This window comes from Chelonia mydas, chromosome 19 (genome assembly GCF_015237465.2).
Source record: "Chelonia mydas isolate rCheMyd1 chromosome 19, rCheMyd1.pri.v2, whole genome shotgun sequence".
NCBI classification, from domain to species: domain Eukaryota; kingdom Metazoa; phylum Chordata; order Testudines; family Cheloniidae; genus Chelonia; species Chelonia mydas.
Genome location: NC_051259.2, coordinates 9,695,372 through 9,721,924, shown reverse-complemented (window position 1 = coordinate 9,721,924; position 26,553 = coordinate 9,695,372). Strand labels below are relative to the sequence as shown.

Sequence of the window (26,553 nt, the reverse complement as noted above, 5' to 3'; positions counted from 1 at the left end):
GGAGTCATAGAATCGTAGGACTGGAAGGGACCTCGAGAGGTCATCTAGTCCAGTCCCCTGCATGCAAGGCAGGAGTATTAGACCATCCCTGACAGGTGTTTGTCCAACCTTCTCTTAAAAATCTCCAATGATGGAGACTCCGCAACCTCCCTAGGCAATTTATTCCAGTGCTTAACCACCCTGACAATTAGGACATTTTTCCTTATGTCCAACCTAACCTGCCCTCCCCGGTGTCCGGCTGCAGGATTCCAGAGTGGTAGGCAGCTTGGAGGAAGCGGAGTTAAGAAGGGGGTTAGACACAGATCCCGTGGGTGTTAACGCATGCATCCCAGTCTCCTTTATGCTGTGATGGATCATTGGTGTCTCATGCTCTGTTGCCCGCTTTAGCCCAGTCCTTTGGCTTTGGCGAGAGTTATTGGACCCATTTGTCAGATGTGGGTGCTGAAGCACAGAGCTGTTGAGGCCTACAAATGTCCAAGTTGGGGGCCTAAAGCTAGGCCCATAAATCCACTTTCAGCTACCAAAATAAGTGATTTCCAGAGAAGAGGAGTACCCGATATTCCCACTGAAGCCAATGGGAGCTAGAGCTGCTTAAGATCTGTGATGTTCAGGCCAGCCAGGTCTGACACCGAGACCCCTTGGCAAAGGTCCCCTGTTCTTTGTTCGTCTCCGACCTGACAAACTCACTTCATCACATACATTGCTCCCAGGCTGTTTAGCCATAAAGGGTAACATGTGAGGTCTCTATTGAAAGCTGGTAACTTATCAAGGTTCATAATCGTGGTGTGATATTAAGGCATAAAGTGACTATACTGAAGTTGGTGCCCTTATGCTCTTAAAGTTAAGAGGAGTCACCAGGGAGAACTACAACTCGGTGATGCCCTCTTCATGCAGGAGGGAGTGGCCACCTCTCCCTCGTTAGCTAGTGATGTCATGCACGGTTCAATTGTTTACTGTTGCCCCATTGCAGAAAAGTCAATGCAAAACCAACAACTGCAAACAATAGAAACCAAGTGGAGGTCAAAAGGAAGAAATATTACAACAGAGAGGGTCCCCCGGTCGATGAGTAAAGACTGTTTCAGTAGAACACACAGTGGGGAGCGGCCCTCTGCAGCCATTCCCTGAGGAGACGTCTCATGGAACGGGGGCTGTTTTCATGACAGTTTGGATCCTGGTTCCCGTGAAGCCAGCCAGCTTTGCAACAGACTGAATGCTGGCGGGGGTGGAGGGTGGGGGAGGACTCCCACTTTATTAGCTAGGAAAGGGAACTTTTAATCAACGTCGGCCTTAGTTTGGGTTGCACGACTTTGTTTTGTATCGGAACCGTTTGTTTCCATCACTCTCTCCTGTTTCTAGTTAAATCTTTATTCTGAAATAAGCCTATTATTGGTTTGTTATAAATGCTCACCTGTGTGAGGCAGGAGCAGGGGTTTAAAGTAAAACGGGGGTACCCGGCTCCTTTGGGGGCACAGGATTTCTGTGAGTAGCCAGTGTCGGGGGCTGGATGTCACAGGGGAGCGCTTCTAAGGGACTCGGGGATTGGGGTGCTCCTCTTGCTCACCTGCAAGGCAAAGAGAGGGCTGGCAGAGCCTGGAGGGGAGTGCTCGAGGGGCTGACGGGCCGGTGGCATTAGGGAGAGGAGCCCAGCACAGAATGGACTAGGGAGAAGTGATTCCTAGCTGGTGGTCCTTTCCCCCACTGGGTGAGGAAGGCTCCCAAGGGCAGGCTAGATTGTGGGTGCAGTAGGAAAGAGCGGAGATCCTTTCCCTGGGCTTTGTTTATCAGAGAACCCAGCTGACACCTCCTCCTCCCTTGTGGTGCAGCTGATGCAGAGGTTGCTTTGACTCGCCTCTCCAAATTTAGCAAGAGCCCCTGAACGAGAGACGCTTCCTGTCAATGAACTCGCTTCAAGCACAGCCGCTGAATCATAACATTAAAGAGAATCCCCAGAGGCTGGGGCACTCTCGCCTTCTCTCATCCTCTGGAATCCGGGCTAAGGAGCAGCTGCCCAGGCCAGGTAGGCAATGGCCCTTCTCCTGGGGTCTCTCTTGCTCTTTTCTCTGCCGACCTTGCTTTCCTTCCTTCACTCTCTGCCTCTGTTTCCCTTGCCAAATCCCCTGTTGAGAGCCTCCTCTCCTGGTGCTGTTACCTGCTTCTTGTCCAAACCGCCCCAAGGCAGAGCAGCCTTGGGATGCTCACCTTTGGCATTGATTGTTTGGGATGCAAAGTTCGGATCTGGATCAGAACTTTCCCAAAGCCTAGGGGCTGTGCAGATTCAAGATTTTGAACTGGCCAGTTAAAAAAGGAAGAAGAAGAAGAAGGACCAGGTGCACAATTCAGCCTTGGGTCGGAGCTGCCTTGAAGTTTGAGGGTGTTACCATCCCTCTGGCTGTTTGTTCAGACCCATCTCTATACGAAGCCAAAATACCTTTCTCCTAGAAACTAGAGAAGGTTGCTAAGAGACACCCGTGTGATTTCCTAGCATATCACTTAAAAACTCAAGCTCTTCAAAGCAAGGAAACAAACAGCTAAGGACATCATAAATCTTAACTCTTGCCTCATAATAGCTGAAGACACGATCATTTTCTCACGTATAAAGACATGCGTATTTCACTGCAACACAACAACCTTATCTCTGATCTGTGAATTGTTTGTGGATTTTATATGTATTATTCTTGTTATCTAGAGTTCAGTAAATAAGTGTTTTCTTTTACAAGATACTGTTACATGGGAAATATTGTCAACTCATAAGTGTATCAAGTGACAGGAGAATGTTTTGGTCAATTCCATATAATTGATGGCTCTTGAGACTGCAGTTATCCAATAGACGCTCTTAAAAATGTTCATTCCAGTTCTAGAGATGTTACCATTTCTATCTGTAAAAAGAAAAGGAGGACTTGTGGCACCTTAGAGACTAACAAATTTATTTGAGCATAAGCTTTCGTGAGCTGCAGCTCACTTCATCGGATGCAATGTGTTCCTCATGTTCAGCATAGGGAATATTGCTGGAACTGAGAATATAGTTAAACCCAGAACGACCTTTTTAAGTGTACCCTATTACATAGGGTAATAGGAAAGTATAGAACATTATCCATTTTGGATATTTGTGGGGTTGCATCTGGGGTTGATCAATATGTATTGTTAGTGTATCCATATTGGGATGTCACTTTGATGTTTCGTTTTCAGAAATATTTTGTGTCGTGCTAAGTTTGGGATTACTTGTGAAAGAGCTGTATTTATGCTGGACCAGAGTTGAAACTCATGAGTTGTGATGCAATATACATTAGTTTATATTTGTTTTATTTGTTACATGGGCAGGGGAAGATTTCTTATGCCCCTGACTATTCATTTCCTTTCCCTTTAAACGCTTAGATTTTGTAAATGTGCACCAATGGGATCGGTAACGACGTTGCTGTCACTTGGCAACCTGGCCTGGATTTTGAAACAAAGTTTTTGGTTTTGGAATTTCTTAAGTTTTTCTATTTTTTTTTACTACATCTTCCATTTTTGGTGAGCGTGGAGGTGAATGAAGACACAATTTGAAACATTTGTAATTAATAGCACCCAGGGTTCACCAGATTAAAGGGAGGGAGTGGTCCTGGCTAAGTTAAGAATGGCTCCCACCTGGATCATTCCGTGCACGCTTGATACAATACGCACATTCCCTGCATAGCAGAAGAACTTGTTGCAGGATTGGGACCTATCTCAACCACAGATACATATTGAGCGCAACCTGCCTTCGCTCCCAGGCTAGGTCCTACATTAAAACACTTACCGGTCCAGTGATGTCAGTTAGGAGGGTGATTTTTTTATACTGGCAAAAGCCCTTGTGTAGACACAATTTCACCAAAAGAGTGCTTTTGCCAGGATAAGCTGTGTCTCCACTTGGAGGATTTGCCAATACAATGGTATCAGCATAACTATACTGGTGTAGACCAGGCCTTCATGTTGTAAAGAAGTGCTCACCTGTTATGGCAAATTCAGCTCCAACCCAAGCCTAGACCCCATATTCTGAAGCCAATGCCCAACTCACCAGGCTTCAATGTGTCTCAGCAAGCCGAGAAGGGTGGCCATTAAGAATGCTGAGCACGGCCCTGGTGCTTCCAGACTGCGCGTGAGCCGATAACATCAGCTCTGCTGCCCGCAGGACCAGAGTTCTGCTCCCAGGTTTGCCGTACGCTCTCTATGTGACCTTTAGGAAGTCGCTTACTCTCTGTTAATCAAATACCCCCCATGGACCCATGCTCACCCCCTCCCTAGGCTCAGCGGCGTTTGGAAGAGGAGGGATAATTTTACCAGGTCCTAGAGTTTCCTTTCACTTTTGTGAAGTAGCCCTGTCCAGCGCAGAGGTCTCTGACAAACATTCTCTGTCACCATGGTTTTGTCTCCTGCACCTTCTAGGACGCAGCATTGTCTCTAGTTTTCCGACAGTGGCGATTCTGTAAATGCTTTCCTGTTCCTGCTGTCCCAAAGTGCTGCTTGCACGAGTCAATGCCAACCTCTACCCATGGTTTGAGTGTCATTGGGCAGATCGAGGGACACGAGAAAATATCGGTCACCACCTTCAACAAAGGCCATTCCAAGTCATTTTGTCCACAAATTATTAGTCAAATGAATAAAAAAATTCAGAAAACATTGTAGTTCCCATGAGTCTCAGCCCTCACTGTTTGCAAGGCTGAAGGAATTTCTGGGTCTGGGGAATTACAAGGATTCCTGGGCTCTATTCCTGGATCCAGTCTAATCTAATCTGTATATCTAAGAGGGCATTTATTTGCCCCTTATCACCACGGTATCCCAGTGACTGACTGTGTGGCCTTGGATATGTCACGTCACCTCTCTGTGCCTCAGTTGACCAATCAGTGAAATGGCTCTAATGATCCTTTCCAAGCTTGCAGTGTTGATGTGAAGCTTAACCAACTCATTTAGGTAAAGTGCTTTGGGATGCTTAGATGGAAGCAGCCCAGTGTTGCTTTTATTCACTGTCACAGCCACTGGGCGGGAACTCTGGGCTCACATCCGTCTACGGCCCAGTTTTCCCAGTGCATTTTCCATCTTCCCCAGGCAGCTTGTGTATCTGTTTAATGTCCGAGCTCCCTTGGCACAGCTGTGGCTCTGTGTGGCATGAACATCAGGGCATGTGATCCTGCCCCTTGGCTTCACCTGGGCCTGGTTTCCTTTGCCCCTGGTATCGCAGGTGAGACTCTCCACCTTCCTGGCCCAGGAGGAACCAATCCCAAATAGGAGCAGAGCTGACAAACCAACCAGCTACGTCACAGCTTCTGAGGCCTCTTGCTACAGCTGGCAGCTCAGAGGAAACTGTTCTTTCAAAGTGATGGTCTGAACTTCAGCGACTGCCCCATGGCGGAGGGAATTTCCTGTTCTGTAGCAGCAGCTGTTGGGTGGGGTGGGGGAACTGGGAGGAGACCCCTCTGCCAACCTTTTTGAAGGTGGGTGCTTCAACTAGGCGCCAGTGGCTTGATCTGAAGAGGTGCTGAGCGCCCACAACTCCCACCGACTTCACTGGAGTCAGTTTGGATTGAGACCCCTCGGATGCACCTCCTTGGATGATGGCCCTGGTAGACTCCTCTGCTTCCTTGGCATTTAGACCCGTGAGATACACGTGGGCGTCCTCGGCCGTCTTCTAGCAGAGCGACACCCATTCAGCATCTCTAATCTCCCCGTAGAAGGCAAACTTCCCAGCTCCCTGCTACTTGTCACTCGAGGCACTGGAGGAGAAGAGAAAAAGACCCCAGCCCAGCCTTCCCCAGGACGGTGAGGTCTGCCGGCTTGAGCCTGCTGGTGTGAAGTGCCCCCCGCCCCCCCGGCCCCACCGTGCTGGAGTTTGCTCCTTCTTGACAAGCAGCTGGGGAAATATTTCCTCCCCGTCCCCCCCCACACCAAATCTTTGGAAATCCTCCTGCAGGGGGTGTCCAAAGCAGCCAGAGCCGCTCAGGGCTAGATCCTGTGCAGTGTCATTGCACGGTCTTCTCCCACTGACTTCTCTGGGCACCGGGCCACTGAGGCCTCAGCACTGTGCACGCTCCAGCCCTTGTACAAAAGGCCATTGAATGAAATTCTGCCATGTCCTTTGCTCATCTACGCATTGCAAATAGCCGGCTGCTTCCTCAGAGCTTGTGCTCCCAACACACTACCCTTCAGTGACCCCTGCTGGCAGAGGCTGGGTTTGCACTAGCTGCGAACTGCCCTCTAGCCAGTGCTCCTGTCCCAGTCCCTGCAGTGACTCCTGCTGGCAGAGGCTAGAATTGCACTTCCTTTGAGCTTCCAAACAGCTGTTGCTCATGCACCCCACACAGGGCCAGAGCCTTGGTGTGTGTAAAGCAGCACAGAAGTTGCTCCATTAACTTACACCCACCAAAGCCTGGCCCATATTTGTAGTGTTTGTGAAATGCATGAAAACAAATTCAATACCCTAGCGACGTGAAACGACTGAAAGGCTCTGAATGACTCTGGTGTTGGCCACAACAAAGGAGTGGGTCGCTGGCGGTTTGCTGAAGTCCTGGGGTGAGGTGTGTCTCTCTCTCTTGCACACAAACAGCGATGTTCTATGGGTTGTTACAAAGGCTGTTTGCAGGAGCGTTAGTGACCTGCTGTCCTTAGTGGGTGTGCACCAGGGCTGGGCTGGCTGTTTGTGGTTTGGTGAAGAACTGTGACAGGAAGCTGCCTGCCAAACAAATCAATGGACTTTCTTTCACTGTATTGATGGGCTCTTCCAAACATGCCTGGACGGGCCAGCTGCTGGGTTGTGCTCTCGAATGAGTCTGGAGGTGCATGCACACTTCTGTGCTCCAGTCCTGGGTCGCTGTTTGCAGCTTTCTGTGGAGGTGGTTGCCTTCTGGAATACCCCTGTTCCAGATCTCAGTGGTCACTTTGTCATGGAGGTGCTTGCCTGCTGGGTTACCTGGATCTCTGCACTCAGACTGTTAGGGAGATGTTTGTATACAGGGGTAGCCCAGTGCTGGATCTCAGCAGCTGAATTGCTGGGGAGGCTTGCACATGCTGGGGTACCTGGATCGCTGCACTCCGCTTGCCATGGAGGTGCATGCATGCTGGGCATTGTCATATTGCTGGGTTGCACTTTGGAAAATTTCGCTGCAGAACCCAGCCTAGATCATGAAAAGTGATGGCTAATTCAATCAATCAATCAACCAAACCAAGAAACCTAATAAACCCCAGCATTTCACCATGGCAGCCGTGTGAGACCCTGTTGTGTGGTATCTATAGGGAGATCCGGCCAGGTGGAATCTCTTTTGCCATGATAACGGGGACTCGTGAAGACCTCCCTCACACCCACAAACTCACCCTCGTGGATGTAACTACAGCCTTGGGAAAAGACTTGCATCTTTCACAGCTTGGAGCCAGTTCATTGATAGGAAAGGCCAAATCTGAGGTCCCACAGAGCAGGCCAGGTGCCCCCTCAGCACGGATCTCTCCTGATCCCCTCCCTCTGCTGCCCCCACCCACTAAACTGGTCCATGCAGAGGTCAAGGCCACCTCGGCGCCCCCCCCCTTTTTGGGACTCCTCCTGGTACTTTTTGCATCCTAACAGGAGGGCTACCAAATCCTCCATCTGGACTCTCTTTTTTTGGCAGGGGTGAAAGAGGGGCCATCTCCCTGCATGCCATTGGCTAATCCCCTGTAATCCCCATCACGTGACGCCCCGGGATAGCTTGTGTTCCACAGACAGGTTGTCAGAATGAGGGCTGCTGTCTGTGATCTTGCTGAAGGAGCTGCTCACCCCAATGCTGGGGGTCTGAGAGCAGACTGCACCAGCCAGGGCCCAAAGAGATGGGGAAGGACCTCTGAGGCGGGAGGCTGGGGGGCATGGCAAGGTCGGCGAGGGCTGCCCACAGCTGTGCTGGGTGGAGGAGGAGGTGATCCCAGGTAAGTGCCACTTTCCAGCCTGGGTCTGAGACTTGGAGCCAGTTCTGCAGTCAGGCATCCCAGCCAAGTGAGCAGCAGGACCGAAGTCCTGAGTTCCCATCTCTGCCTTCCTGCTGGGATCTGCTGGGATGCTGGATCTGACAGTCCTTGGCGTGTGGGGCCAGGACACGCTTGGAGGCGCGCCCTTGGCTCGGCAGACCTCTTGGTCCGACAGAGGCGCTTTGCTCCTTTAGGGCGTGCTCCCAGCGAGGCTGATTGGGAAGGGGCTGGGGGAGGGACGGGGGCACTCTGGGCTGTGAGTCCACCTCAGTTTGAGAGATGAATCCTGTTGTGACTCTGCCTCGAGGCTGGCGACAGGCATGTCCTAGAAATGAATTAAACCCGACTTTCGGCAGCATTTCCTGGGGGCTCTTGCTGCCCATCTGTCTGTTTGGCTGCAGCCCTCTAGTGCCCGCTGTCCTCTATGAGATTCAGTTGTTGAGGCATACCAACCGGCTACTGTATCTCCTCCCATCAATGGGACTCCGCCACGTGCCAGCCAGCGTGGAGGGTTCCCAGGGAGACACAGGCACTGGTGGGGAAGTCAGAGCCAGGCTAGCAAAGCTGTATGTGCATCAAAGACGGCCACGTTGTGGAAGAAACGCAGCCTTCCCTCTTAGGTTGGCTGCAGCAAGTCAGAGACAGTCTTTATTCTCAAGCAATTGCAAGGAGGAGAGAGTGCACACTGACAGGGATTAAGTCCCCGGTACCGCTCTGCATCTGATCATGCCGCACAGTCAACAAGTTGGGATGGCGTAAGCCCAAAGGGACAGATAGCAACACGAGCAGTCCTCCTCCGATACCCCAATAGAGATTTCAAAAGGTCTCTTACCTCTATCGTGGCGCCATGGGGTTGGCAGGGGAACGGTCCGCAGCAGCCACCGCTGTCTCAGCAGGCGTTGCCATCCGCGTCACGGCACCAAATTGTGGAAGTAGGAAGAGGGAAAAAGAGGCTTTGAGGGCAGCCATCTTAGTTTGTTAGAGACAGAGCAACAGTCAGGCTAACACAGAACCATAATAAAGCGAGATTTGTAGAGACAGGACTGGTGAAGTGTATGGGAAACTGCAAGCAAAGCTGTTTTTTAACCTTGCCTTGAGATGACAATGGAATGTAATCATTAGCAGGAAATGCTGAAAACAAATAAGCTATCAGAAAGAAAAATGTATAAACAAGGCACAGCTTTGTTTACTGAAAAGGTAAAAATTTTGCTGTATATTGTTTTGTATTTTGAAGATTTGCATAAGGACAGACACCCTGTCCAAAACTGTTGCCTTCCTTCTTGCAATTGCCAGAAAGTAAAATTGTCTCTGACTTGTTGCAAACAACCTAAGAGTGAAGACTGAGTTTTCTTCCACAGGATGAAAGGAGACCCAGCTAGCCCCATCCCTACTCCCTAATGCCCTGGGAGCCTGCCGGGGACAAAGATTTGGGATCATTGTAAGAGCACAGCTAGGATTCCACATCCAGCTCCGGGCACATCGGGATAGGAAAGAGGCCGGTAAAATGAACCAGCTTCAGAGAAGAGGCACAAAAATGACAAAGGGGGAGGAGGGGTTAATTTATCTGGAAAGATTAAACGAGCTAAAGGCTCAGTTCTGCTCCCGGTTACAATCAATTGACTTTGGCAGCCCCAGGATCTGTTAGAGACAATGGGCTTGCCCCAAAGGTGTGGATCGACACTGATCTGGCTGTTTCGGAGCAACTTTCCTTAGGAATTTTCCCCATCTGCCCCTTATTCTGAGTACTCCACTTAGCTTGGTACAGCAAGTCTGGACACGCTTATTTTGGCCTAGAAGGGCCCCAGGTTGACCTAGTCTAATGCGGTTTGTCACTTGGCATTGCCTGAATTGACGTGAGATGCTTTTACCTGCAATAAGAGCGTCCGCTCCCAAACTCACTCCAAAATAACGAAATCAGTTTTATTTCCCCCTGGGGTTATTTCAAAGGCCTGGCAAGAGGATAGATCGCCTGGAAAGCGCAGAGCTAGTTCCAAGTTCCCAACACTGATGCCTGGGCTGGATTTTCAGAAGAGCCCAGCCTCAATGGGCCTTCTTTTGGTGCCTAAATCTGGCCCTTGCATGTGCATGACGTGAGAGACAATCACCGTCTCGGATCTGAGCCCGGAGAACGAGGAGGTATAACTGGGAGAATTGAGGTGGGCTGTCAGACAGGACTTCCCGATAGCGTGTGGAATAGCTGCCCAAGGGAAGCGGGGAAGCCCCAGAGCTGCAGACAATTATAACCAGACTGGATACAGCAGAAGAAAATTCACTGTATGGACCAGTCCTGCCCGGACTGGAGGGATGGATCTGAGGAGTTCATTTTTATGAGAAAATACTCCCCCTCCCTCCTGCCCTGGCGGAGACTCCACTCCTCTGGCCCCGCTCCTTTTTTTGAAAAAAAATTTTTTTTTATTTGCCCAGTGCAGAACTGACGATGTTCCGCGCGCTTGGTGTAAGCTGGACAGCTAGAAAAGCAGACATGGCAGCTGTGTCATGCTGACCCCGGGATGGGTTCTGCGCCCATCGGTGGTTAACCTGTCATTGGTACTCCCTGCCACTGCTTCTGTTTTCAGACCCCTAGTCCTGGGGGCTAATGCTCCTGCCCAGTGTCTGCCTGTCACGTTGTGTATTAGCCATGCAGGCCGTCAGCTGTGAAACCCCCTGGTGGATCAGTGACCCGCTGGCACTGGGGTACTTTCAAGTGTCCTTTGCAACCTTTTTAGGCCAAGACTTGTGACAGTGCAGGGGACAAAAGCATCAGTCCAAGCGAATTTGTCTCCAGGGATGGACACGGGGTAGAGAGAGGGATGGATGACGGACTGTGCCCAAGTCCTGGCACTGCAGTTGCAGATTCTTTGGGCCTGATTCTCCGTTGCCTATGCAGTCATACCCCCGGGGCAAAAAGAGCGCAGAGGGGCTGGAAAAAGTCTGCCAGCTCAGCGTGGGATCAGGCCTTTTGTGTTTTCTTCCTGCTGCACTAGGGTGACCAGATGTCCCAAATTTATAGGGACAGTCCTGATTTTGGGGTCTTTTTCTTATATAGGCTCCTATTACCCCCCCACCCCCGTCCCGATTTTTCACACTTGCTGTCTGGTCGCCGTATGCTGCACAGCACAAACTGCCCTTCCTCGGCAGATCTGCTTTAAGTTCCAGCGACTACTGCAGACCGCCCCTAGCTGGCGCTAACGAGCCCCTGGCTGGAGATCCCAGTTAGTGTTTCCTTTGTGACCATCGGCCCTGGGAGTGAAGGGGAAGATCTAAAAAGAAGCGAACACACAGGGGTGTAGAGCTCCTTAGGGGCAGGGATGTTGGTGGTAGAAAAATCCATCCTATGTTACCATAGATCACTGAGCTGGTTCCCTTCGGCTGCATCTGCTCTTAAGTGACCACACTTGGCCTGAGCCACAAAGACCCACCCAGGAGCAACAGTCCCACCCCAGTTAAATTAGCAGTGGGTGAGGATCCTGCATTGCCCAGCAGTCTCTCCATCGCAGACCCCTGTGTGGTCCCTGGGGATCCCTGAGCTTGGTTCCTTGGAGATGACTGGGTCACTGGCAGGTTAGGCTGGTTACGTGTGTAATTCGGATGGAGAACTTGATTCTGATCTGACCTCCACCAGATTTACACCCGTGTAGCTCCTTTGCTGTCAGGGGAGTTACTCCTGATTTACACCCGGAGATTCCGGCTTTTTGCATTCGGGGCCGGATGTAGGGTGTGACGTGTGAGCTCCCTGCCTAGCTCCCCGATGAGTCTGATCCGAGCCCCCAGGCACAGTGACCCCCCCAGCCAGTTACTGCATGGCCCCAGCCCCTGGGCCAGGTGGTGTGAGTGAGCAGTTTGCTCTTGTCCTCCTTGTGCCAGGCTCCCCCATGCTGCGGCCAGACTGAGAGGGAAGCGAGCGAGCGGCGATGAAGGGGGAGCGCCGAGCCATGCTGCACTGGCGGGAGGCAGATTTCCAGGAACGATGCACCTACATCGTGAAGGACCAGCCGTGCGAAATGCTCACGCGCCCCGACTTCCCTCGCGCACAAGCCTCCTTACCCCGAAACTTGGCCTTCCGGCGCAACAGCAGCCACAAGGTGAGTTGCAGGCACCAAGGGCTCGGCTTTTCCTGGGAGCCCTGGCCAAGGCAAGAGGCAATGGGACAAAAGGAGGGGCGTTGAGGTGCCCCCTCACCAGCCCCAGGGAGGGGGCATCAGACCATTGCTCTAGGCCAGTGGTTCCTAAACTTGTTCCCCCACTTGTGCGGGGAAAGCCCCTGGCGGGCCGGGCCAGTTTGTTTACCTGCCGCGTCGGCAGGTTCGGCCGATCGCGGCTCCCAATGGCCGTGGTTCGCGGCTTCAGGCCAATGGGAGCTGCTGGAAGCGGCGTGGGCCGAGGGACGTGCAAGACACTTGTGCACATTCTCACATACATACGCACCCCCCCGTGAACGTACACGGGGACCTGCTAGTGAACATGCGACTGTGCAAACACACCTGCTCGTGCTCATATACATGCATGTGAACATACTAATACACGCACATGCTAACGTGCAGACACAAGCGTGTGCACGCTCACATGCGCACACCCCTGTGCTCATGCTCACACGCACGCACATACCTGGGTGCACACCTAACACCGACAGCCCACAGTCACCAGCGGGCGGGATCGAACATGCTCCTCGCTTGCAATCTGCCACCCAGGCTTATCGCACACCATCAGCGGGGGCACACCAGCAGGCCTGCACACAGACGGGCCGGCGTTCACGCTCCCGTCTTGCTGCTTCCTGCGGGGTGAAATGAAAGCAGCCGGGGCTGGGCGGGTGCGGTGACAGCCAAAGGAGCCCGAGCCTCCAGGGTGTGACTGCAAGGGAGGAAGCTCCCAGGCAGGCCCCGCGAGGGCTGTATCTGCCTGTGGTATTCACCAAGTGACAGCCTCTGGGCTCGGCTTCCTCCCATCAAAGCAGGAGAGCGAGACGCGCAGCCACGAAGGCATTAACCTTCCCCTGCCTCCCAGCCCTCTCCTCCCTGCAGCCTGGCCTTGTCGGGGCAGGTGCCCGGCTGGTGGAGTGAGGCAGGAGGGCACATTCCCTTCGGACAGGGAGCCCTGCCCGGCCGCGGCCTGTGCTCGGAGCCCTAGGCCTGTCGCCGCTGGCAGGGTACCACACGTGGTGGTGGGGTGGCATGCCATGGCGGTGGGCAGCCTGGTGATGTCTCACAGGCTCCCTGGCTCTGACTCTCAGCGTTAACCCTCCGCCTTCGCCCAGGAAGTGCCCTGAGAACTTGCCACCTTCTCTTTCTCTGTCCCCACAAAGGCCCAGGGGCAAGTGGAGGCCCTGGCAGCTAGCAAACCAGGGGGGCCCTGATTGCATCCCCCGCCCCCAGGGTGTAAGCACTAGACCCTGCTGCCATTCGGAGGGAGCTGGCGGTGGCAGATTTCCAGGTGCCGAGCACCAGCCCAGTGGGTAGGCCACGCCTAGAGCTAGGGACAGGCAGAGTAGGGGGTGGGGGTGGGGAGGGGCCTCTCCTGACTTGTGTGCGGGTGGGAACGTGGGCTGGGTGGCTGCTCTCGGGGTGGGGCAGGGGGTGGGGGTGAGCACAGAGCAAACCCTTCGCTGGGTTTCCCACTCCCCGCTCCCCGCCCCGTGCCAAGCTTTCCACCCTCCCGTAGAGGGGATGCTTTCTAGCCCCATCTACCAGCAGAAAATGTGAGTGTGTGTGAGGGGGCAGTGGCGGGGCGGGGGCTGCTGCTGGGAAGGAAGGAAATGCAGAGGAGGAACGGTGAGTCGAGGGGGGAGCGAGGCGTTCAGAGGGGCTGGGAAGGGCAGCAAGCAAAGGAAGTGGAAGCGAGGGAGCAGGGACATTCCCAGCAGCTGGGTCAGGCTGGGGTTTTCCTGCGGTGTCAGGCTGTCCCGGGTGGAAGGGGTGAGCTAACCCTGCCTGGCACTGGGATCCGAGCAAGGAAAGGCTGGGGTTTTCCTGTGCCTCCCGCGGGAGAAAGGCCCCGGTGTATTACACCAGACTTGCTGACGCAGCTGGAACAGGAGGTGCGTTGATGTGCCCGGCTGGGAGAGGATCTGGTGGGACACTCCCCTGGGCCGGAGTTTCTCTGCCACCTGGTGATAGCCCTGGGCATGCCAAGCCAAGCCGAGGGGAGCCTCACGCAACTTGGTCCCAATCCAGTCAAGGGCAAAATTACCCTGGAGTGAACTGGGGCAGGCCCCGCATCAGCCTCTTCTGGGACCCTCCCTCCTGCCTGGGCAGGTGCCCCTCCCTCCTTGCAGCCATGCTCCCCCTGTGCAGATGAGCAAAGCCCACATGGGCTGTGGGCGCTGCTGGCTCCCCGGCTAAATGGAGGTGCCTGACCAAGCTTGGCCGTCCCATTGTGCAGAGAGCACGTGGCGGGAGGGGGAGGGAGCTGAGGGGTGGGTAGGGAAAGAAGGGGCAATGAGCCACGGTGACAAGCGGGGGTAAGATATTAGCCAGACCCCTGCTGGTCCCCCACCCCTTGCCTGCCCCCACTCCTCTCCTGCCTCCAGCCCCGCGGCCGGCTCAGCCCGCTCCGTGGGCCTGCGGCTGGGAACCCGCCAGGGGAGCGCTCTGATTAACACATATGCCTGCTCCCCTTCCCAGCTCTCCTGTGTTGGGAGGGTTGCGGGGGGTGGGGGAGGGACAGAGTGCTGCAGGATTGGGAGGAGGAGGAGGAGGAAGGGGCGGGATGGGGGATGGGAAAGCGGAGCAGAAGACGCACTTCCCTCCTGTACAATTTCCCTCCAGTGTGGAGGAAATCCCCCCAGTTCTCTGCACCCAAGGGCAGCCCAGGAGAGGGCGAAGGGAACAGGGCTGAGGAGCGGGGTGCCAGGCAGGGATGAGCGAGAGGGAGGGTGTGGCAGAGGCAGGGGATTCGACTCCCACGCTGCCCCTTTGCTAGGGTGGAGGGGCGGCTTTCCCCACGCCAGCTGCCTTTGCAGGCTCCACGTGCAAGGACGCTGCGTTTGCTGGCAGCTGATGCTGAGGCCACGAGCGCCTGCCCTCGCCCAGTGGGAGGAGGCAGAGAAGGGTGCGTTCGTGCGACGAGCCAGCTACAGACGCAAGCGGCCAGATCCCAGTCCAAACCCCTCGCAGTGCGGGCCTGCGGGCAGCTGGAATTTCTCCTCGCCCCGTCACACCGGCAGAGTTTGCATCCGGCCCTGCAGGTCACCAGCCTTTGGGCCAGGGGGAGGCCAGACCCGGCGTGTTCCAGCCCAGGCCCGTCTCTGGGCCCCCTGGAAGAGACACGCTGCTCCGCGTGCAGCGTCTCTCCTCGTGGCAGGACTGAAGGCGTCTCTGGGTGTAGCAAGGCTGGAGTGTTTTGGGGAGGCTCCGGGGTTCTTTGAGAGGCTCCTGCTCCAGGAAGGGGCAGCAGGAGACAGTTCCTAACACTCTGATGGGAATCGGAAAAACTTTCATTCACAGTCTAACGCGGCTCATCTGTGCTGCTCTCCCCCTCAACGAAGGGTCTGCCTAATCCCGTTTAGGGATTACTGTGTCAGGGGCCTGGGCTAATTAACGCCAGACTGATCCCATGGACAGTGCTGTCCATCACCTGTTTGCTCCGCCACCAAAATCTGGTCTCCCTAGCTGGGTTGCATTGGCGGTGACAGTGAGGCCTGCCACAGGGGAGCGGGGAGGTGGCGGGGGGCCTTGGGCTGCAGTGGTGGGAGGGTGTACGGGGCGTATTGCATGGGGGAAGGGGAATGGCTGTGTGTGTGTGTGCAGGGGAGCGTAGTTTTGGGGTATATGTGTGTGTCAGGAGTGCTGTCAAGATTCGGGATCCAAGGAGGCTGCTGGGATGTTCCCTGGAGCCTGTTCCCAGGCGTGGGAGGAGGGCTGGCCGGTGCTGACTGCATGCTCGTGCCCCTGCAGGTGGTGGCGGTGCTGAGCCGAGAGTACATCCCGGCGGGCACGTGCTTCGGGCCGCTGGTCGGGGAGGTCTACACCAAAGAGAACGTGCCAAAGAACGCAGACAGGAAGCACTTCTGGAGAGTGAGTAACGGCTCCCTCCTAGGCCAGCTGGGAGGGTGACGGGGTCGGTGTGTTCTCCCCAGCCCCAGGGGCCGTCCCCTCCCGAGGGCTTTCACCCATTGCGCAGGGCTATCTGTGCAGCCTTCCTCCCAGACATATCTCTGCTCCTGGCAGCCAGCCAGAGCGGGTGGCTTCCTGCGGGGGTGGAAGGCTGCTCTAACAGCCAGCTACCAAAGGTGCCTGGGGCGGAGACAAGCAGCACCTTCCCTAGAAGGCTTGGGTCACCAGCACTATGAGACAACCTGCTTCTGCCAGGCCCTCCGCTCCTCCCGAGCCCTGCTCAGCTCCACGGGCCCCAACCTGCCCCATTGACCCGGGACTCCATGCCTCCTGCCAGGTTGTCTGGCAGCAGGCGAGCTCAGTGGGCACGAGGCCATCAGGGTGCCAGTACCTTGGAGACAGTCACTGGCATCTTCCCAGAGCTGGACGCAGCGTGGGCCGGCCTCTGGCGCAGTCTTTGGAAGACACCTGAATCAGGGAACCTCCTTGTGGGAAGGTTTTGCTGTCTCCAGAGCACTCTGCCTCCACCCCCAGTCTGGTCCCCCAGCGCCATAGCCGGACCTTTGGGGGCACTGCCTTCCACTCGTGTAGCCATATAGGGCTTGGGTGGCTGGGATCGCACGGGATCTCATGGCTGCCAGGGAAGAGTCCAGGGACTCTACGGCATTGCCAGAAGCAGTGTCTCCGCGAGTGGGTGCTGTATCGATGCCCCAGCATGCTGATGGGCAGATGGTGTGGCTGGGGACAGAGTCCTAATGGGAGAATGCGTCACATCTGGGTGTCCTGACCAGAGCCTCTCACCTGTCCATGGCCTGGAGTCCATCCGGGGGCTGCTGGTTAAGGATGTGTCTGCAGCTCCAGCCCCCACACCCGAGCTAGCTTTAATGTAGCTACCTCTGGTTCCGGAGCCGTGGAGCCGCTGCCGGGTGTGCTTCAGCGGCAGTACAAGCCCCCGGTCGTTGCTTGCGGGGCCAGCCTGTGCTGACGTACATGCTGCCGTAGCTTCACCGCTCCAGCCCCTGAGCTAGCTAGGTTAAAGCTAGCTCGGGAATGTCTACCCGAGCTGCGGTCACGCCCTGGGCCCACAATAGCGACGTACTCGGAATGATCATTTGCTCTTTTATTGCACCTTCCTTCAAAGCACTTTACATACGTCAGGGAATTAAGTCTCTCAATCCCCTGTGCAAGGCGGCTCAGTATGGCTACCCCTCCTTTACAGATGGGGAAACTGAGGCATGGAGCAAGAAAGTGAGGCAACTCTGGCAGGCACAGCAACAGAACTCAGGAAAGGAGGCCCGCCCCCCGCTCCCTGTCCTGTGCTCTCACCATTAGACAACCCTGCCCTGGGTTATTTACACAGAGTAACCCGTGCCCGGGGGAGGGGGAGAGAAGGGGAACTTCTGCTGGTCAGACTGCAAGTGAAAGCCCCTTTCTGCATTCCCCATTTGTGCTGGGAATTTCAGGTGGCCGACAGCATGCCCCAGTGCTTGCTGGGGAGTGTTTTGGTTTGGGGGCTTTTTTTTTCTTTTTTTTTGCTTTGGTTCATTTTTCGTTTCTTAAAAGGAAATAATCCCATGGCTGCTCGCCAGCCAGTGTTTAGCCCTCCGGCCTTTGTCAGCTCTTCCTGCTCTTCAAAGCACCGGGCGGCTCTGAGCTGTTTGCCTCCTGGAGCGACAAGGGGAACGGACCAGCCCTTTCTGGGCCCCTGCCCAGTTCCTCCTGCCGGGAGGCAGAACCAAGTCGGGTGCCAAAAAACACCGCAGAGGCGAAGGTCGCGGCTGCTAAGTTTGAAACCAAAACTCTCCCCGCGTGGGGTGATGTCAGCAGGGGCTGGGATAAAGCTCCTCCTGTGCCCAGTGCTCTGGTAGTGACTCATGAGAACCCCACAGGGTGAGTGTGACAGGGAGAGAGAGAGATCACAGACAGGCTGTAAGTGTCGCATGTACTTGGGACCTCGTCGCTCTCAGCAGCTGCTCGCGGCGCAGACTCTCCATGGCTGAGGTGCTCAGAACATTGGTTCTTCCAGACTTTTTGAGCTGGACCCGTTTGGGCGGAGGGTAACATTGCCTCTGGGGCTGACCCCTGGCAGGGAGCGGTTGGCTTTGTGAAAGCGAAAGGAACAGCTGTGTGCCGGTGCATGGAACTCGTGGATGGGGAGAGTCAGGACTCCTGGGTTCTATTCCTGACTCTGGGAGAGAGCTCGCTCCGGTGGATTCCACTTGCAGCTGAGAGCCAGGACTCCTGGGTTCTCTTCCATGCGGACCCGACACGGGGCAAGTCACTTCCCTCCTCTCTACCTCAGCATCCCGTGTCTGTTAAAGGGGGATAACAAAACTGGGTGACCAAGTACCCATCACCATCAGTGACCAACCTAGTGGGCACAACCCTGGAGGCCCCAGAGGCAGCATAAACCTCCTGCCAGATGCACCGGCAGGGGATGCTCGTTTCGCTAAGCGCCCCCAGCTCTGTGGCTAACCAGACTGTCTCTTCCCTTCTGCCTCCTACAGATTTACGCCCCATGGGGCGAGCTTCACCATTTCATCGACGCCCATGACCCACGCCGCAGTAACTGGATGCGCTATGTCAACCCCACCCCTGATGCCCTGGCCCAGAACCTGGTGGCCTGCCAGAACGGCCTGGAGATTTACTTCTACACCCTGAAGCCCATCGTGACGGGTGCCGAGCTCCTCGTGTGGTACAGCCACGAGTTTGCTGAGAGCTTGCAGTGCCCGCTGCCGGGGGAGCTCGGTGAGGAGCGTCCGGGGCGGGGTCTGGGGGTGGCTGGCGTGCCTCCATATCTGAGATGTACAGCGGACCCAGAGAGAGTCTGGCTGCAATGGGAGAGAGGGGGAGTCATGCCAGGGGGCTGTGCCCCGAAGGAGGGGGTGGCATGTGGGGTTGTGCACGTGTGTCCGTCATCCTGCACGTGTCTGGGTTTGCGCAGAACGCTTGCCAGTTGAGCCAGGCCCATGGATCGCGGATACTCTGCTCTGGAGCTCAGCTGATCACAGGCTGCCTGGCCCGTGCCCAGAAGCAGCAGGTCACTGGGGCAGTGACTAGGTGCCAGCCCAGCCCTGAGCCTTGAGTGTGGGTGGGTGTGGAGGTGAGCTCCAGGTGCCAGTTGATCCCCCGTGAAATAGGGGAGGGACATCAAGTGCAGGTGAGTTTCCTGCAAAGTGGCAGGGAGTAGGGGCAGGTCTGGTCCCCCAGGTGATGGAGTGACTCTGAGGCAGGGAAGCAGGCCAGATTGAAGGGCACAGGCTCCCAGCCCGGCTTTCCTCTCCGTGCGTGAGCACAGCTGCTTCCAGGGAAACGGACAACCTTCGCTGAACTGACGTGGATCTTCCAATCGGGGTTCATGGTTCAGCCTGAGTCTGGGCCAGTTCAATCCTTATTTCACACAAACTGACCTGTCCATCTCTAGTAATCTAGAAAAGGAGGACTTGTGGCACCTTAGAGACTAACCAATTCATTTGAGCATAAGCTTTCGTGAGCTACAGCTTCATCGGATGCAAGTGAGCTGTAGCTCATGAAAGTTTATGCTCAAATAAATTGGTTAGTCTCTAAGGTGCCACAAGTACTCCTTTTCTTTTTGCGAATACAGACTAACACGGCTGTTACTCTGAAATCTAGTAATCTAGTAATCTCTGTCCATCTCTAGTCATCGGCCTCGCTCCAGGCCAGATGAGGAGCTGTCCCGAAAAATGAATTTAGCGCTGGTGAAAGGCGCGGGGGTGCAGCTGGTCCCACGAGGGTGGAAATCTTACCCACAACCCGGGGTCTTGCGAGATCACCCTTGGTCATGATGGGATTTCCACCAGATGGACACAACCACCTGAGAACAGGACCTGTGTTCTGTCTACTATATGGCAGGCCTGGCTGCAGGGCCCTGGGGGCTTGTTTGCATTTAACGAGTCTTAGGTGCTTGGAGCCTGGGATGGGAGCCTAGGACAGGATATGAATAAACAGCCAGGTGAATCAATAGTCACTCACAGTGCCTGGATGGAAAACCCGGGGTGGGGTGGGGGTGGGATTACCCTGCCAATGACACTTCCTGGCAAAGCCAGGACCCGGAATGTGGGTGGTAACACGTGTGCTTGCTTCTTTCTCTCCAGAGCATGATGGTCTCTGGAAATCCACCGCAGAGGCCCCCGCCACGCCAGGGCCTCAGCCACCACAGGGGGGCTCTGCCGCCAACCCAAACCCCACAGCGAAGCACGCACAGAGCAAGGAGGCGGAAGAGGGCGATGAAGATGAGAGCGTTGACGTGGAAGCGCTGGACAGGGGCGTGCCACCGAGCCCAGCAGGATGCCGACACGCGGTGCTGAGCGGGCAGCTCCCCCAGGAAGTCAAGCTGTGGCCCCTGGGGCGTAGCCCTTTCCCCAGTGCCCCTGGCAAGGAAGGGGCACCCGAGAAGCCCAGCCAAAGAGCCGCAAGCCCCAGGAACCAGGCAGTCCTTGGCTTCTGCCCGTACGGCCCAACTACCTCGCTGTGCAAGGAGCTGCAGTGCTGCCTTAGCAGCCTCTACCCCTCCTGCCCCCTGTATCTGCCAACGGGCCACCTGCCCCAGCCGTATCTTCACGCCTGTGGCACCATCCCTGCCCACTCCCCCCGGTTTGTGCTGCCCCCCCAAGCCATGCCTTTCCTGCCAGCACTGCCCCTGAGCAGGGCCGGGGAAATCCCTCCCTTGGGGTTGCCGGCGCAGGATCCGCAGGTCTACGCCTATGCCCGGGGAGATGGGACATCTCCATACCCAGGCCTCTACGCAACTGTCTTGCCTCATGAAAAACAGGAAGCCCACGAGCTCCGGAAGCCACAGGATGTTTTAATCGCCCTCCAAAGCGGGGCTTTCTCCTTTCCAGGCTTGGACAATGGGCCAAAGCAGTATTTGTCCCCTGCCGGGGGCACCTCATATACCTCTGAAGTTCAGCAACAGAAACCTACCTCCCTGCTTGCCCACCCACTGGAGGCCATCAATCTCAGCATGCCAAAGTTCTGCCCGCCGTCCGGCCGCTTGGGTACCACGCCCGTGCCCTACCCTCTGAAGAAACAGAACGGCAAGATCAAATACGAGTGCAACATCTGCGCCAAGAGCTTCGGGCAGCTCTCCAACCTCAAGGTACCAAAAAGCCACCTCGGGCCAGTCTCCCACCTTCCTCCATCAGCAGCAGCCTCGCCCCTCCCAGTCCACATCAGTGTGGTCCTGCTAGCTTCTTCAGAGGCAGCATGGTCTAGTGGCTAGGGCACTAGGCTGAGAGTCTGGAGACCCAGGTTGTATTCCTGACTCTACCCACTGTGCGACCTTGGGCCAGTCATGTCCCTGCTCTGTGCCTCAGTTTTCTCCATCTGTCAGATGGGTATAATGATACCGACTCACCTCTGCTTTGAGCACTATGGATGAAAAGTACCTCCTCATTTGGTAAATACCCTCCCGTGCCTCTTCCTTAATCAGTCAGTCTCCATCCTTCTCAGCAGCCTTTAGAGTCACGTCTCACCCACCTCCTAGGTCTCCCAGTCACAAATCATTATGGCTGAAGATCTGACCATTATGTTAATAGCTGGACACTGGGCTACCCGGGATTGTGCTTCGTGGGTGGGCTTCGGTCGCAAGCTGATCAGGGGTGGGATCTGGGAGGACAACACTAGAGTCCCCTCAGACGTCTTTGCTCTTCCTCTGTGTTATCTCAGCAGCTTGGGGCATGTCCCCTGTCCTGGATCCAGCACCTGGATCACATTGCAGGAGGATTTTCCCAGGCTCTCTCTCTCATTAGCACAGCACAGCCCAGATGGGGAAAGCCAGGATGTTCCCCGTCTTGCCCCAAAGGTTCCAGGCAGGAGGGAAGAGCCAGGCCAGGAGAGGGCCCCCATCCTGGCCAGCAAGAGACATTCAGGCTCCCCCATTATCCCTGCTCATCCATCCCCCAGATGAGGAGAGCCCAACTCGGAGGGACAATCGCCTCTCGGAGCAAGAGGCTCCATCGCCTAATGGAAATGTCTCTCGCTTCTCTCCCTCAATCCCTCGCTTTTCTCAAACCCCTGACCTCCGACCATGCTCTTACTCCTCCACTTTCCATCTTTCTTTCTTTCTTTCTTTCTTTCTTTCTTTCTTTCTTTCCCCACCCTGCCCTGCCCCCTGTGCTCCCTGCAGGTCCATCTGAGAGTGCACAGCGGCGAGAGACCCTTCCAGTGCCACATTTGCAAGAAGTGTTTCACGCAGCTGGCTCACCTGCAGAAGCACCACCTGGTGCATACGGGCGAGAAACCTCACAAATGCCTGGTAGGTGACGCTCCCTCCTTCCTCCTGCTAAAGGCTGCGGTGCTGGGAAGGGGGCCTCAGGGCCCATCTGAGCCCATGCCGGCGTGGGGGCGGTTGACTCGGAGGTCTGAGAGTGTGGGGCACTGTCCATTGGGCAGCCTGTTGGAACGGTGTTGAAGGAGGGGCAATGACATCAATATGGGGGGCAGAGACCCAGCTGGGCCTCGGTTGCTGGGCAGTGGGAGGGTGGATAACGGTTGTCGGGGGACGAGGAATCAGCTGGACACTGAGCCCAAGGCACAGGGACAGGAGGGCCCTGAGCAGGCACAGGACCAAATTCTGCCCTGGGCTGAGTGAGCCCAGCTCCACGGACGGGCCTGGAGTCGCCCCCAGCGAGGCTGATCCTCGCCGCAGGCCCGGGGGCAGGCCAGGGGGGGCTGAGCCTGGGGGCCGTGGCGGCAGGCCGGCAGGCCGGCTGCCAGCTGTGGGTCTGACACGCGTCCGCCCCTACGCAGGTCTGCCACAAGCGCTTCAGCAGCACCAGCAACCTCAAGACCCACCTGCGGCTGCACTCGGGCGAGCGGCCTTACCGGTGCCGCCAGTGCCAGGGCCGCTTCACCCAGCACGTCCACCTCAAGCTGCACGAGCGGCTGCACGAGCGCGAGCGCCCGCACCGCTGCCCCAGCTGCCCCAAGGCCTACATCCACCCCTTCAGCCTGGCGCTGCACCGCCGCGGCTGCTGCCCGCTGGCCCCCGGCGCTGCCGGCCCCCCCGCCCAGCTCGGCCGCTTCAACGCCCTGATCGACCGCTTCGACTTCAGCCTGGATGCCGAGCGCCTGCAGGGGGAAGGGGCTCCCGGGCCCCTGGAGGATCTCATCCGCAGGGAGATGGAGACCGGCAGGCGTGGGCAGCCCCCCAGGGACAAGGGCCCCTGTTCGCCGGGCCTCCGCAAACAGCTGCCGCTCCTGCCCCTGCCCCACTACAGTGTCTCTGTCAAGCAGGAAGACTTCCCGTTGCAGCCGGCCTGAGCCGCTCGCTCGGCTGGGACTGGACCGGACCCCATGCCCACTGCGGGACCTTGGCTAGCTGTGGTCAGGGATAGCTCAGTGGTTTGAGCGCTGGCCTGCTAAACCCAGGGTTGTGAGTTCAATCCTTGAGGGGGCCATGTAGGGATCTGGGCCAAAAAAAAAAATTGGGGATTGGTCCTGCTTTGAGCAGAGGGGTTGGACTAGATGACCTCCTTAGGGCCCTTCCAACTCTGATATTCTGATTCTGTGGTTCCTCTCGGCCAGGGCTAGGCAAAAGACCAAACCCTTAGAGACTCCTATGGGCTCTGTATCTTCCCCCTGGGTCCCATGGACCAGCCCTGGGTGCCAGGGGCTGGGCTGGGGTACAGCAGCCTGGGATTTTGATTGGGGCCATGGATGTGTCCGCAGGGTGAAGCGGGTGCCAGGGAGCTGTGGGTATCGCCTCCCGCTCTGCAGACAGGGCTAGGAGGGGGTTTTGTTTCTCGCACTGGCCTCCCCAGTCTCAGCACTGAGTGGGGGGCTGACACCTGGGCTTTACATGAGCTCCAGCCCTGTAGCAGCGCCCTCAGCCTAGGGGCCTGCAGGGATCCAGGGAAAGCCCTTCCCTGGGGTCTCTCTCCAGGCCGCGGGTAAGGTGCAGGTCAAGACCCCCACCTGTCCCGGAACTCCGGGAGCTGCCCGGTCTGGGTTATCTCTGTGAATGGCCCAAACCTCCCCTTTAAAAGTGATGCCACCCTGCTCACCAGGAGGCTAGGCCAGGGTGGCAGGAACCTCGGGCTGGCCAAGAACCAGCTGCGGTCAGCTCCGCCATCCCACTGGGACCTGATTTCCTTCAGCACCACAGCGACTTCCGGGCCCCAGGCCCTGTAGAGAGATACCAAAAACTGGGATCCGCCAAGCCCGTCCCAGCTCCTGCAGCCTCCTCTCCTGACCTCCAGTGTCACAGCACGGGAATCTGTGATGAACCCTCGAAGTGCCGCGTCTGGTCCTGCCCACAGCCCCTGAGGGCACCATCCAAGCCACACGAAGGTACAAAACCAAGGGACTCCTTTCTCTGGTCTATGGAATGAGCTTTAACCTCTCGGGGGGGGAGGGGGGGCCTGGTATAGAAGCAAGACTTGTCCCTGTCTATACAAAGCTTTAATCTCTCCAGTGCCCCTCGTGTGGGGTCAGGGAGCTGCACTCAGTACAAGCCAGGGGCCCCAGCCTGGCCTATGGAAAGAGCTTTAACTTCTCCTGTTGCCCCCCCGGCCCCGCGATCTCGGGCTGTGCCACCCTCCCTGGTCTGTGACCTTCTCAGGTATCTCCGATGGGGCCGCCGCCCTCACATTTGACTTGCCCTTCCTTTTTTATTTATTTCTCGGCTGGCTGCAGCCCTGGCCAGGGCCTTTGTGTATTCCTTGGGCACTTTGCTGGCGTAGAGCGCTGAAATGGAGGGAGTGAGAAAGTGGGGCCAGCGGGGGCTGATCCTGGGGGCAGGAAGACGGCCCCTGGGGCGGGGGGACATTTAGGCCATGCCCAACCTTCTACCCCCGTTAGCTGCTCGATCTCTGTCTAGGGCAGTGCCCCTGGGACATCTTCCCAGCCCTAGGGAAACCCGTAGTGGTAGGATGGCCCCGCCAGCCCAGAACACCCCATGGAACACCCCACTGCTTTCCTGCTCCCCACTCACCGGTCTGTCCCCTCACCCCATAGCTCCTTCACATCCTTTCCCCAGCACCCTCGATGGCCAGTAGCCTGCCTGTCTGCTTCACGTTAGACCCCCCCACTCTTCACTCCTGTATCCCCTTTGCGTTCTGCCCTCTGCCTCTGCACCTCCTTGCACCCTTTGTCCTCTATATCCCTCCTAGCTGCAGGCCCAGCCCTCCACTCCCTGGCTTCTCATACCCACTGAGCTCCCTCCATACCCTGCAAGCCAGGGCAAGTCACGTAACACTCTGGAGCCGGCAGACAGACCCCCACCGACCCCTGCCGACCCTCACCTCAGGTGCCACAGCGGAAACGTCTGCTGATCGGAAAAGCCTGGTAACATGGAAGGGGCAGGGCTGGGTGTTGTGATTCCAATGTGTCTAGTCAATAAAACTTTCTGCCTTTGTACTTTGACAAATTTCTCTGAGGAATAAATGTGTTTTCTGGGGCCTTTTGGTTTCCATGTGTCTGTTTAGAGGCCTCGGTTACCCAAGGAGAAGGCTCTGGGGAGCTGTATTTCCACAGGGGATGCCTGAGCTCTCTTCAGGCCAGCGGTCCCCTCCTCCAACATCCCCAACCACTGATCAATAGATTCTTCACATCCACGGGTGCTCAAGACACGGCCACCGGGCAATAATACAGCCCATCAGGCTATATATGGTCCGTGGGCACCCCTTCAATTTCAATACAGACGTGTGGCCTGCATGGATGACAGCATGCCACGTGGCATGGCAGGCTAACAGCAATCAAACATACTTCAGAGTACCAGCTGTTTTCTGCAGGGGTCAGGAAGGAATCTACTTTTAGCTGGCATACAGCATTGCCTGGTTACCAGGTGCATTCTGGTTTATATTCCACCCCCTTCCTCTAAAGAACTGGATTGTGGCTGCTGCCAGGGACAGGATACTGGTTAAGGTGGACCAATGTTCTGACCTGCTATAGCAAGCGGTCCATGATGGAGGGGTTGGAAGAGGGACCTGGGTTGGGACCCAGATCTCCTGGGTTCCTTTCTTGGTTATGCCATTGAGTGACCTTGGGCCAGTCTCTTTACCTCTCTGTGCCTTGATTTTTCCACCAGTAATATGGGCATAATGTAATAGACTGGTTAGTGTCCCTGTGCACGACTGCCCTTTGCTGGCTGGGGTCAAACCTGCTCAACTGTGTATCATAGACCCTATACTGCTGACAACTACTGGGGATTCTTCTTTAGCTCCAATGACTGGGGCTTGTGCTTTTAGAGCAGGAGGATCTGGATTCTGACCTCAGAGCTGATGTGAATTTCCTGGTTGCCCATGGATTAGTTACAATGCTCACCTGCGTCAAAAGGATGGGGTTAATCAATGGGTATCTGTTTGTGAAGGGCTTCTGGGGCCTGAGATGGGGGGCCTTGTGAACAGCTCTCGGAAGTGTTTCCAGAACCAGTGAGCAAACCAAGTGGGGAGGCGAGGGGTCTTGCGTGCGGTTGTGACGAGGGAGGTTGCCACTCAAGTCCAAGGGGAAGTGCTCTGCGCATGACCTGGCTTCCTGTTTCCTCATCAAGCCTGGGAAACAGCAGGGTTCCCCATTGCGGCCCAGGGAAGGGAGTTCTTCC

At 56.1% G+C, this 26,553-nt stretch overlaps 1 protein-coding gene across 4 annotated transcripts; it reads left to right on the top strand.

The window, feature by feature from the left end:
* The first annotated feature begins 1,299 nt into the window (after nt 1-1,299).
* On the top strand, nt 1,300-25,380 carry ZNF683 (zinc finger protein 683). 4 transcript variants are annotated; one of them, XM_037881970.2, is made up of 7 exons: nt 1,300-2,017; nt 11,806-12,023; nt 15,831-15,950; nt 18,497-18,737; nt 20,105-21,108; nt 22,138-22,266; nt 22,761-25,380. In XM_037881970.2, the coding sequence occupies exons 2-7, from the start codon at nt 11,853-11,855 to the stop codon at nt 23,271-23,273; spliced, it is 2,178 nt and encodes a 725-aa protein (XP_037737898.1). In that variant the 5' UTR covers nt 1,300-2,017; nt 11,806-11,852; the 3' UTR covers nt 23,274-25,380. The 4 variants fall into 4 exon arrangements, with proteins under 4 accessions (XP_037737898.1, XP_037737901.1, XP_037737899.1 ...); XM_037881973.2 differs by lacking the exons at nt 1,300-2,017; nt 11,806-12,023; nt 15,831-15,950 and adding an exon at nt 17,033-17,879; XM_037881971.2 differs by lacking the exons at nt 1,300-2,017; nt 11,806-12,023; nt 15,831-15,950 and adding an exon at nt 17,854-17,990.
* Nucleotides 25,381-26,553: the final 1,173 nt, after the last annotated feature.